General features: G+C 39.0%; 1 protein-coding gene across 1 annotated transcript in view; it reads left to right on the forward strand.

Moving 5' to 3' along the window:
* Window positions 1-755: 755 nt before the first annotated feature.
* PCYOX1 (prenylcysteine oxidase 1) overlaps window positions 756-13,970 on the forward strand; it is a 179,440-nt gene continuing 166,225 nt past the window's right edge. The window contains exon 1 of the mRNA XM_044083129.1: window positions 756-989. Coding sequence (XP_043939064.1) covers window positions 869-989 — 121 coding nt within the window. The 5' untranslated portion in view covers window positions 756-868. The remainder of the gene's footprint in view (window positions 990-13,970) is intronic.

The following is a 13,970-nucleotide window of genomic DNA, read 5'->3' on the forward strand; positions in this document are numbered from 1 at the left end:
CTGATCCCTGACCTCCTTAACAAGATTGTTGATACTAACGGGGGATATATGGACAAAGGTGGAGGCATCTGAGAGCAGTTCAGCTAACTTATGATAAACATTCTTACTCGTGACCACCACTGCCCCCGTCCGCTGGTTTAATCACTATTTGTGTATTATATTGTAAATCCTTCAATGCCTTTCTCTGTCCTGCAGTCAGGTTATGAAATTTCCTAGTGTTAACATCTTGTAAATATAACAGAATCTCCTGTTCACAAACCCTAATGAATGTCTGCATAGTGGAGTTAAACACTGGAACAAAAGTAGATCGTTTCCCAACATAAACTGTCGTGATTAGTTGTCATTCCTAAACATTTCTTTCAACACATTTCTGCCAAACATCATAATATCAATAATAACACAACTAAAACTTCCTGAATCCTAATCTTCTCATCAGACAACATTTTCCAATTACGCCCGACTAAAAATGGGATTCTCCCAGTAAAGTTTCCTGGTCAACAAATGGCAATCAATCAATAAATAAATAAATAAATGTGAAGCAACGGAGGCAGAGTTTTGTCAAAAAGCATGCAGTAGTTGAGGTGACAGCTTGTCCTGAAAAATCTCATATTTCAATAAAAAATGTCCCACTTTCGGCACCCGAAAGATGGCCACTCTTTTCTCGTCACGGGACTCTGTAATTTTTGTTTGTTCGGTTTGTTGAGCGGTTTTCAATTTAAATCTACAGAAATATTTGCGCCCCAGTGCTGCTGCTGTAGTTTAACTGAGCTGTCACGTGATCTGTAACGCAGACTCTGTACCGGAGTATATGCGCTTTCGCTCTACTGGAATAGTTCTCATTTTCATAAGCTCGGTTTGAAAAGGCGAAATGGTTTACATACTGACGAGAGGAGCTTTTGCTAAGTGTAGCCTATTGTACAGTTTGTGTTTGATCAGCGGATTTCGAGGGCTTGCTGCGTTGTCGGATCCACTGCCACCGCAGCGAATTGGTAAGGCGCTAGTGTATACATTTCAGGTTTTAGCGTGGGAAGACGGAAGGATTTTTGTATCAAAGTTCCTTTGCTTTACATCGTGGCTGAATCGACCTACCATATTCAAAATGATGTGGAACCCCTACTAATACTAATAGCTTAGTAACAACTTCAACTAAGAAGCTCATAGAGGTTAAAATGTGCTTCCTTATGCTTATAAAAAAATATTTTGATGATTTGCAATGATATGGTAATATGTCAGTCTGAATGTGTGACAGATTCTTTCATTGTGTAGCTTTGATGAATGTGTTTTTTAGACCCAAAAATGAGGAACATTCTTCATAATGAGGCATTCTTACCATGGCTGTTTTTCCGATTAAGGTGCAGTCCTCATTTAGTTACTTAAATCAGCGTAGAGTGAGCTAAGAAACAGTGCGGCTGTCTGTAAATAAACTTGGAGTTAGAAGTAAATTAGTGCTCTTTTTAAATAGCCGTATGCAAATCGCATAATATAAAATGTATTTGCAGTATGCATCGTTAAGAGGGTCTGTTACTGTTTTCTGATAACAAGTGTATATTTTATTCTTAGTTATTTATTAGAACACGGCGCACCATTCATACGGTGGAAATGTCCTTGTGCACTCTGAGCCTAGGTACTTCAGTCCAAAGTATTACTAATTCCAGGGTGTAACCAAGTCCATTCAAATAGGTTCATAGGTGTGCACTAGGTTAATGACCCCAAGTGCCTTTTTTTAAGTCTAGCCATGTATCGCAAAAGTGCAAGCAGGGCGAATGAAATAAACTTTTTTCCCCATAAGCATTTCCGAGAAACTCAGCAGTTCCTAGAGCACTGGAAATCTAGACCTACGTATATAGCTTGTACACGAGCTTTTAAATATGAATGTTTATCTAAAAAAATTAGCTCTTTAATGTTACAAAGGGCAACAGCTGAATTTTACATCTGTTAAAAGCAGACGAACAACATTTTGTGAAATGTGTATGTAAATTTTAGGTTTGGGTATGAAATAAAAGATTGTGGCTATTACCCTTCTCCCCACTTATAGAATTCAAAGTGCCATTAATATAACCCCCCCTACAAAAAAGTTTTTGAAGCAGGATGCTAATTTAAGTGCAGTTGTCACACGAATATATATATATATATATATATATATATATATATATATATATATATATATATATTTTAGTGTTCTGTTTTCCCCATTTGTTAATCAAGTGGTGTGGTCAATTCTTTCTGAGAGTCGCACAGTGTACTAATGACAACTAAGAAAATCAAACTCAGGAAAAAATAGCACGGTGCACCCAGCAATTTTTAATCCTCTGTACTGACAAAACATAACACATATGTTACTGTGTTGCTTTTACTACTATAGGAATAAAAATGTCAGTTTTCACTTCCTTTTCCTGAAATAGTGTAGTTCTGCAAAATACAGTATTGCCAACACCCAAGTGACGAGAATGAAGCTACAGTTTTTGCCAACAGAGACAAAGCTTGCAAAATTAAAATGATCAAATACTGAACCATGTAGACATTTTTTCCCCAAGAATGGAAAGGAAAAAGTTTACAAAAACAAATCAAAGAATGCAGTTGTGCAACCCTCAGGCTTTGGGGGTCTGTTACTGCTATAATTACAAACTTTCCATGGACTTCCTTTTATTCATGTGGTAGGGGTTTTAATGCATTGTTCAGTGTATTTCTATTTATACTAGAATTCTTCTTCTTTCGGCTTTTCCCTAGAATATTGCATGTAATTAGTACAGTAAATCCAACTGAATTCCTTTTAATTATGGCAGATTGCTATATTATGCCCTTAGGAACAATGTTCTTTCTAGTCAGTTTACGGCACAAAACATGTCTCTAGACAAGAAAGAAACATGCAAGAGATAAAAAGGGCACAAGTGGGTTAGTAAACAGAAGTATTTGCCTATGTGAGGGCTTTGACTCATATTGGATTTCTGTCACTTCTTGCTTTCATTATGGGGTCACAACCAAGAACAAAATGTAGAAGTGGAATCCCCAGTAGTGTGCTCGCATTCCCCTCAGCAAAGGTTTTATTCTGTGTCCTGGCCAACCTTCAAGAAACCAAAGGCTGTCTGTTTGCCCTGCACTGAGACCTTGCATTGGTGGAATGCTGAAGTGTTTTCAGCTAAACTAGTGTACGTTAACATTGTATTTAATCTGTCCTCTAAACTGAAGATATTTTGCTATAGCTTTTTACTGTAAGAGTGCAAAGTACTGGTCCCCTCCCAAAACATTTCTCTACTTAAGGTTAACCTATGTACTTGCAGCCCATATTTCTATTGTTTTTCCCTACCTTTTCACCACACTGTACTAGATTAGTAGCACATGATTTCTAGTTATTAGGAAGATACTGTGGTACACTGACTTGGAACTGACTGAGCTTGGTTTTCCTGATTGTTTTGTAAGCTGGCCTGGCCCAGATTTTCTGGCTCACAACCTTATATTACTTTGTGTCTGTCCCTTCCCCCCACCTTGAACCTGCACTCCTCCCTCCCAATCCTGCTCCATTACACAGGAATCAAAAAACCTGCCATGGAAAGGTACCACCTTTGACGTAGCTTTTCTGCCCGTGCTTCATAGGAATCCCCAGTAGTGTGCTCGCATGCAAGTACTACCTGATATTGTTTTTGTTTGATTCTTATTGCTGGTTTTGTGAAGTTTCACACAGCTTTTTTTTAATGCATATTTTTAGTTGGTAACCACTCTGTACAGTCACTTATTTTCTGTTCTTGTATTTCAAAAGTGTTTGTTTTTTGCTTTATTTGCATACGAGCGTTTTTGTTACGCCAGTATAGAATTATACTCCCAGCATATTGTGGCTTTAAATAACAGAATGCTGCTTTATTCATTAATGTGAATATTTTCACCTGTTATCTGTACTTTTAGATCATAGAAAGTGCTGTAACTTCTGAGGGATACAATTGACTTTTTCTGTATAATACCACTGTTATTTCCTGACTTTTAGTGGAGAATGCATAATTGTGTGTAGCATCTTGGTATTTTTCTTCATAACCTTTATAATGTAGTGTATGTTATAATAGCTTGGTATCAACTGCAGTTGCACTTTTTTTCCTCTGCTTTCCTTGCATTTTGTGTTGCTCAAGGAATTGTGCCGTAGCTTACAAAGAATCAGTGTTTTAAAACTTCAGACCACCTACTTTTCCTTTTTTATTTCTAGTCCCCTCAGCAAAAGTTTTATTCTGTGTCCTGGTCAACCTCCAATAAACCAAAGGCTGTCTGGTTGCCCTGCACTGTGAGCCCCTGTGTCGGTGGAACGTTGAAGTGCGTTCAGCTAAACTAGTGTATGTTAACATTTGTGTGTAATCTGTCCTCTAAACTGAAGACCTTTTGCTATAGCCTTTTACTGTAAGCTTGCACACTACTGGCCCCCCCAATTTTTGTCTTCCTATTGCACTCCTAGGTCAATTTCTTAAATCTGCTTTCTTTCTCTTGGAAAAGTTTTACCTATGTACTGTAGCCCATACTTCTGTTGTTTTTCCCTATAGAAGTTGTGGTCTCTTTCACCACACCGTACTAGATTAGTAGCACATGATTTCTAGTTATTGGGAAGAAGATATTGAGATGCACTGACCTGGAATTGACTGAACTTTTTTATCCTGATTTTGGAAGTTGGCCTAGTCTGTTTTTTCCATCTCATCCCGCTGCGCTTGAGGCTCGCTCCCCTACCCTACCCTACCCCCATTCTCACCCACCCCATTTCCTTTATAGCTAAACCTGCTCTGCACCTCCTCCACACTAGCCAATAGACACCCCCCATCCTTTACTCATACCCCTCATCACCATTAACTGTAATGCCCACTTCCTACCCCTCCTGACCCTTACCTGCTTTCAACCCTGTCACTTTATAAAGCTCCTTCAGTCAATCTTGATTTATTTTACTCACCTTAAATTGTTACCCTTTAATTCTTTCTGACCTGAAACTAAATCATGGCTATACCTTTCAAAACTCTTATTTCTCTCCCTTCTATTTCTTATTCTTATCTCGGCTCTTACCATACTTCTCACCTGCTCACCCCCCCATCTCCCACACTCACACTACCAACCATACAAATAACTGCTCCATCCCTTTTGCCCTGTCTCTCTTTAACTATACCACTATAATATTTCACATGTTCAACGTATTGTACATACCGAATGCCCAACCTCTCATCAAAACATAACTTAATTTGCAAATATCTCTTCCTACAAATACTTCAAAGCACAATACTACTCTTATCTGGTGATATTCACCCTAACCCAGGCCCTTACCAACAGCACTCTAACCACACTTACACAGCAGCCCCCCTTTCCAACTGCCTCACAAATAACTCATTACGATCCCAAGCCTCCAAAAATCTATCTTTTTTTTGTCAATGAATATACAAAGCATCGTCAATAAAAGCACCCTCCTTCGCACCTGGTTTTCTCAGTATAATGCAGATGTACTTGTCCCATCTGAGGCATGGCTAAAACTTCATATTAACAAACTGTGAAATTCACCCCTCTGGTTATAATTTTGTTTGACTGGATAGAACTAAAAAAGTGTGGAGGAGTAGCTATATTCTGCTCTGACGATCTCCCCCCCCCTTCTCAATAGCTATCCCCGATTTCTGCCCTGCTGAAGTACTTATAGCAATCTGTAAACTAAATCAACATTAAAAAAAAAAACTTGTCAATGCAGCAATCTACGTACCCCCAGGTAAAAACATTCCCATACTTGAGCAGTTTCTTTCTTGGATTTCTGTATCCATTCCCTGTGAAACCATCATCCTTGGGGATATCAATTTTGTCAGGAAACCTTGTTAATACTGCATCCCTTAGCTACTCCATAAACCTTTATGGCATTACCCAGCTGATCATCTCACCCACACACCAGCAAAAAAAATCCCAGAATGGCTCTGTCATAGAAGTGGATATTGGTATCCAACCTCCAGTGCCATCATAACCCTTCCACCCTGCTTAGCTCCCTTAGTGACAACCTCCATAGTAAGACACTCTCCCAATCCTAACAAGAGCCACAAATACAAAGTCTCATAACCTTAAAAACTACAAACCTGTCATCCTAAACGAGTTGCTGTCCACTGTAAACTGGTCATTCCTACGCACATTACCTCTTAATGAGGCTGTCCAAAGTTCAAACAGTATATTCCTAGAAACCCTTAACACCCTGGCTCCAAGTAGAAAAATTAGGCTAAAATGTAATTATGCACCATAGCTAAACCAAGCAACTTTCAGTTATGAACAAAAGAGACAGTGCCTGGACAGCATGGAAAAAAAATCAACTTTCTACCTGGACTTGTATAAACAGTTTCTCAACCAAACAAAAAAGCAGGTCCTACTAGACAGAAAATAAATGTGATCAAAAATCGCTGAGCAACCCACATTCCAACTCAAAGAAATTCTGGCACTTATCTCCAGGGAACCCCTCTTCACCAAACCCCTTCCCTAACAAACCTTCTAATGAAACTGCAAACCTACTTAACAGAAAAGCTTATTAAACCAAAAACTCTTCTTAAGACTCTATCTCCCATCTCCTCCTCTCTCCTTCTCCCTAGCATCTATAGCTACTTCCTTCATCAGATCCGTTCTTAAACTCAAACCCTGTTCCATATCAGCTGACAAACACCCTCCATTGTTTCTCAAACATGCAGTTTAACAGCTATCTCTCAAACAGATATCAGTCCATTAGATGGCAAATGTCCTTCCCTTCAGTCTTAAGACCAGGATTTCACAGGTTTCTGTCCTGGGGCCCCTACTTTTTAATATATTTACAAATAACCTCCATGTCTCCTGCCACCACTCTTCCTTAATACAATACACACACTATTCCACAATTAACATCTCTGACAATATTCAAAATCTTCACACTGTCACTCGGCAATCTCTGCACCTAGTACAGCAATGGCTAACTGAAAACAACCTGCTTTTCAACCCCCGAAAGATCAAGCTTCTCCTTTTCCTTCCAAAAAACCTCAATCCAGCTAAAGACGATTTCACCATCTCATCCTTAGATAATACAATTTTCACTGCTGACTCAAATACCATATTGCTTGGCGTTGCTATAGACAACCAATTAAAATTTGACCTACATACTTTAAACTGTATTAATAAGTCCATTCAAAAAGTAAGTATTCTATACTACAACAACAAATGTATACCTAACAAATCTAAACGTGTACTGGTTCAAACATTTTATTCTACCATCCCTGCTGTATGCTGCTCCCATACTTACTAACCTTCAAAATAACTAATCAAACTAGAAACCACCTATAACAAGATGGCCAGATTCTCAGCCAGTAATAGTTACAAATCACATCATTGTATTTCCCTGAAAGGCTTAAGATGGCCTGAGCTCCCCCACGTTTCAAATATCACAACTGCAAATTGCACATAGAATTCTAAATAGCCCCAACTCCTGCCCTACCCTTACATCCATAATTACACCCTACACACCCAGTCGTGACCTCAGAAGCACACAACAAAGCCTTCTGCAGGTGACCAAGCCAAACAGAAATGTTGGAAAAATACTTTTACAATCATTTAATTGTATACTCATGGAACAAACTTCTGTTGTCCCTTTGCTCCACTACCAAAAGTGACGAAATCAAAAAGCAACTAAAAATTAATTTCCCACATGCATGGATCTGCACTTGTCAGGAAATTACCTAATTTTTTTTTTTTTTTTTTTTTTTTTTTTTTTTTACTTCTCAGTTAACATATCTGCCTGGTATCTACCTAAACTGTCTACATATATTACTCTCTCTGCAGTTAGTACTTATGCTATTAAATGCATGTTTGTTGTACTGTGTCATGATGTTACTCTGAATTTTTTTTTATTATTTTAGGCATTGCTACATTCCTTGTAAATAACTTATTGCTAATCAAATTTCTCAAACATATGGCTACTGCATTCTCAAAATACTGTACTTTTGCCGTGTATGTATTCATATTGTATATTTCTCTGCTTTTGTACTTTTGAAGTATCTTGCAACTTGAATTGTTAGGTTTTTCTTTCTTATTTTTTTAATTATTTTTCTGGAGCTTTTCTCCTCGGGTCTCCGCTGAAAAAGGACTCTCTGGGCCCAGTTGGACTAATCCGGTAAACAAATGTAAAAATAACTGTTACTACAATGACTTTGTCGCAGCTTTGTATTTATTGCCAATTAAACCATTTAGAGCCCAACTGTGAAGTTACTTGTAAATAATGCATAGATGACCCTTTCAGTGGGTGATGATCTAAACCATACTTTACTTATTAGGTAACTGACTGTGCTCTTGATATCCAGCCTTTACTGGTACCAACATTTTCACTTGTAGTTTCACACTTATTTTGGTTGTGTATTTTTCAGTATATAATTTATGAGCTGCCTTTTAGTCTGCTGTGGGCTGTTCTATATTTATGCTTTACATTCTTCATTGGTGGTGGTAGTTCCGGAGGTGGGTTTAGTAGTGTTGACTTAAATCCTTCTTCCCTTTTTAACTTTTCCAGTCCTGGCTTCTGCAATAGATTGTCATGGGTGTCTTCCTCTGCCAAGTACAGGTTGGTTTTAAATAAGTCTGCTTATGCCTTCTCTCTGATCATCTGCAAATCTGTCTGTACCTCTAGCAGATGTATGACTGATTTTCTGTTTCACATCTGCATTCTAGGACCATCCTTTTTATGAATTCATTCAAAACTTTCCCAGGCTTCTCAAGGGTGTTATTATCACTATATGTTGTCTAATCAGCTTTTAATTATAGCTGATTTAGACATGATCACTAAGTCTCCACGTACTTCCACAGTTGGAACTTTTACAACTTCTGTTTTCTGCGACACTTCTGTTCCGACCTCAGCTTTGCACCTGTGTTAAAACAATTTTTGAAGCTGCATTTGCTTTTATGGCAATGTGTGCACTTTGGAAGCAGCTTAAATTGTGAGCTGTCTGGTGCTGCTGATAAATCTTGGATGTTTAAAAGAGTAAATTCCTTGCTTCTTGAGAGCTCAATATTTTCAGTGACCATTACAACATCCTACCAAAATCACTGATGGTTACATCTGTAAGTAAACAGCTGTGGAATCCTTTGTTGAGTTATTCCCCCAAAATATAATATAATATAATTGTGGTGCTCTCCAATTTTTTTTTTTTTGAGCTTTCTGTTGGTTTCTGAAATGCTGTCACTGCTGTCTGGTGGTGGTTCTGCAGTTGATGACCACCTGGGCCTTGCTGAGGCTCATTTGCCATCATCTGTTGTGTTGTACCCATGGGTGCATGTATAAATGGCCCAACAACCGCATGTTTTTTGGTGTTATAGTGTGGCTTTTATTAGAAAACAATAGTTATGCTCTTTGGACTGCAGTCTTTCTCATTTTAATAACCTCTCTGGCACCGCGCACACTACATATATGATTCCCACCCACTACAAAGTACGCTTGTTCTGTAGTTGTGTCTAGAGTAATAGATTAGTAGATGACAAAAGAGCAAATGGCTCAGCAGCAGACTGCCTGGTGTTGATTCAGAAAATGCTGAGTTAGGTTAAGCGTTAAGCTGGAACTCTTTGAATGTGTGTCTGTGCAGTGATGGTAGTACACTCACCTTTTGTGCTGGAAGATCATGGGTCTGTGTGTTCTATTCCTGTGTCATGTGAGTTTCTTTTTCTGTTACTGACAGAGGGGTGCAGCATTAGGGGGGTGCTGTACTCTAGAATGTGCCTTTCTTTGGATGAGACATTAAACCAAGGTCCCTTCTGTCTGCTGTGGTGATAACTTAGAAGGATGTAAAGGTCCTTTGGCACATATTGAAGAGAATGAGGTGCTATGTTTAAATAATCCAAAGTAACATTCATACAAAACTTAACACTCTCTCTTCTACTTAAAAATAAACTTCAAGGTTCCTTTTAAAAAATAAATATATATTTGTAAAACCGATATCAAACACAAACTTCATAATACTTTGTATTCCTTCCCCCCTTCATTATATCCATAGTGACTTTTCTGCCTTTCTTTATTTCACTCATCCTGTTTTTATTATTATATAAAACTTTGTTGTGTCACTTATTTATCCATTATATGTAGGTTCATAGGTGTGTACTAGGCTAATGGTCCTGGAGCCTTTACAAGCCTAGCCCATAGTATTACCCTGGCATTTTCCCATCCACTCCTCAAGATTTCTCTTGAAGAGGGCCACTGAGGTGCTCTGTTTGACATGTATGGGAAGTTCTATTCCATAGCATGGGCAGTCTCTGGGTTATGAACCTGTCCCACCAGCATGTTATTGTGGTAATGAGGTTGAGGTCTCTGGCGTGTGTGGTGCGGAGGGATTGGGATTTCTTTAGATGTAGCATTTGTAACAGAGCTGGGTCAGACATGGCTTTGTAAGTCAAGCAGAGAGTAGGCAATATGATATGGAGAACACCCCCCCCCCCCACCACTTGAGCTCATAATTGCCCAGTAAATTCAAAAAGACAGGAACTCTTTTATTTCCCATCCACAAACTCTAAGCTATCCCAATGTGTAGACATACACCCCAACCCAGGCCCAAGCACAATCCCTCCTACACCCCCCCCCCAACTCCTATAAATCATTGAATATTGCAACCATTTAACCTCCAAAGTATTAGGAACTAAATACCAGCATTCCACTCCTGGATATCTTATAACAAACCCAACATCATTGCCGCCACTGAGGCATGGTTGAAGCCCTACATTAAAGATAAAGCATTCCTACCTCCAGGCTTTGCCTGTCTTAAGATTTGACTGACCCCGTAAAAAAGGTGGAGGAGTCTGTCTGATGCATCCTAACACCATCTCTATTATATCGTATGCCAAGCCTATCCCACAATTCTCTTCAGCCGAAATATTAGTCTTCTTCTTAGAATAAACATTTCCAAAAACCTCTGTATAGTATTCTACATTCCTCCTGGCAATATTAATCCCAGTATTAGAGGAAGCACTGTTGTGGGCTTCAAACAATATTGAAAATGAAACTGTAATCTAAGGAAACGTCATTATCAGTTGGCTTGACATCTCCCTCCAACATCAGTCTATATATACCTTTACCCAACTAATTAATGACATAACCAGACCAAATACAAGCAAGAAGGGTGGTTCTATTCTAGGTTGGATATTAGTCTCTGACCCAACAAAAGACTGCATCTACAGGAACTCTCCCCAATACCATAAGCAACCACTTACCTGCTTTTATAGTTAGAAAAAAACACTTCATCACTTGCAGACATCACTAACAAACTAGAGACCTGTCCCATTTCTGTCCCACCACATATAATGACACCCTACAACATATATTAATTGGAACACATTAAAATTCCTTCCCCTAGATTAAACTGTTGAGTTCTTTAACCCTGCATTTCTCAAGGTCCTAGATAAGCAAGCTCCGCTCATTCTAAGGAGGGTAAAAACTAATTGTCATTTGGCTCACAAAACCCACTAAACGGCTAATGAACGCAATGGATAAGGCATCACCGACCTGACAAAATATAAACAACTCAGTAATCAAGTAAAGTGACTAGTTAAAGACAAAGGATCATTACCTAACTCTACAAAGCCTCCATAAACAAAACTCTAAAAAGTTCTGGAGTTCCATCAGTTCGTTTCTACACCCAGGGTCAAATAACAGTCCTTGTCCAAACCCTGACAAAACACCCATGGAAATAGCTACACACTCAACTCCCATTTCATCACTATTGTTGTCATTCTAACTACCAACTTTCTTTCCAGCCCAAACCCCCAACATACCCATACTGCCCCTTCCACCAAACTCTCTCACACCTATCCTACTAACACAACAAAAAAGCTGCTTTAACAACTTAAACCTTGCACCAATGCCCCAGACAGCCTACCTGCTGTGTTCCTACAAATTGCTGCAAATTCTATAGCCTTTCCCATCAGCATTCTTATTGACAGATCTGTTCTGGGAGTTCTATATAACCACTATTTGGAAAATGGCATACATTCTTCCCCTACATAAAGGAGGCTCTCTCCAACTTCCGACCCACTGTTGTCCTCTCTCCCATCTCTAAGATCCTAGAAAAATGCATCCACACCCAACTGCTTCAATATATGCTTCAGAACCAAATTCTTTCTCCCACTCAAACAACATGGATTTCAACCTGCCATAGCACAACTACAGCTGTTGTATCCTTCTCTGACATAGTTAACCAAGCCTGAGATGATGGAAAAATGTCTCCTCCCTCTTTTTAAACTTCTCCAAGGCCTTTGATACCATCTCCCACTCTTTTTTTTTTTTCCTTCTCACTAAACTGTCTGGCATGGGTATCTCACCCCAGTCCCTATATTGGTTCTCAAACTACGTCACAAACGGGTAACAATCAACTAGTGGCAAAATGCATTCTCTCCTCCTTTCCTCCACACCAGTACAGGTATTCTGCAAGGATCCATACTAGGGCCCCTCTTGTTTAACATCTTTTATCAATATGCAGATGATTCCACAATCTGTGCTGCCAACTCACCATCTGAACTACACCAACTCGCACAAGATGCCCTTACTTCTACAGAGATATGAATGTCTAACAACCATCTCATCCTAAACACCAACAAAACAGAACTTTTTTCCACACAAAAAATCCACTCCACTAAACAAGGAAAATTTCACCATCAAAGCCCAAAACAGCGCAATAATTGAAGTCGTACCATATACCCAAATATTAGGCATCATTATAGATTAAAACTTGACATTCGACCTGCACATTCATATCCGTGTTAAAAAAACAAAAACTGGGAACTCTCTATAGACAAAATACTTCCTCAACCATTCAGCAAAACTGTCTCTCTCCTCTTCTTTCCTACTACCCTCTGTTCGGTACGTTGCACCTCTCGTGACCAATATTCAGGCCTGTCTCAAATCCAAACTAGCCTCGTGCTACAATAAAACTGCTAAATTAGTAGCAAACGTAAGCTATTCTCACCACTGCTCTTCTCCCTGATCCAGCTAAACTGGTTGGAATTACCACATCATCTGTTTCGTATTCAACTAACGTCTGCACACAAACTTTTCTATAAACCATCTAGCTGCCCTTCCTTGTCTTCTCTACTCGCACAATATCATCCAAACAGACCTCTCTGATCCAATAATCACCTACTCCTAAATGTAGTGAAATCAACCCATGCAGCAGGACAAATGTACTACTCCTTTGCTTTAGCTAAACTATAGAATGGCAATGCAGCTGTACCAAGGATGTAGTTCCTATAATTTGAGCCCCGTTTTTCTTGCCTCTTCATCCCTGACTCTTCCCTGTCTTGTTCTATATAACCTCACCCCTTCACCCTCCAACTCTGTAAAACTCCTCTTCCACATCTACCATCTAAAGTAATACTATACCTTTAGGTGCTTTTATTCCTAGACTGTGTTACTCCATTCCTAATCTTCACTTAAGGATAAACCCAGCCTAAACTAAACTTTCTAGATATTGCTATCTTCCATTTGTCATAAACAAAACACTAAGCTCTTCCTACCACCAATTGGACATGCTGCTCAATGGTATTGTCTTTGAGCCATGAGCTACCTATCCAAGGACTATATATATATATATATATATATATATATATATATATATATATATATATATATAGTATACTAAAATGTATGTTATTTATATATTTCATCAACTCGGCCTAGCTCCTATAATTCTGTACTATCCCGAGAAAACCCCTGACCTGACTGGCATGCTGAACTTCTACAATTCAAATAGACAACTTCGGTCCTCCAACAATGCCTTCATTGAAATCATCACGTGCAAATAAAACCCTGGGGAATTGGTATTTGCCCAAAAATATGGAACAGCCTTCCCCCTGACCTCAGACTACAAAACTCCACACCTTCCTTCAAAAGCCTACTTAAAACATACCTCTTCACCGACCATTTGTGTAACTGTAATTGACCCCCCGAAGCCTCATCCACTCACTATTTCTACACGCCATCTGTTCTGGACAACGCAAACAACACC

The sequence above is a fragment of the Protopterus annectens genome, chromosome 9.part0 (assembly GCF_019279795.1).
Source record: "Protopterus annectens isolate FY-2018-M chromosome 9.part0, PAN1.0, whole genome shotgun sequence".
Lineage (NCBI taxonomy): Eukaryota > Metazoa > Chordata > Ceratodontiformes > Protopteridae > Protopterus > Protopterus annectens.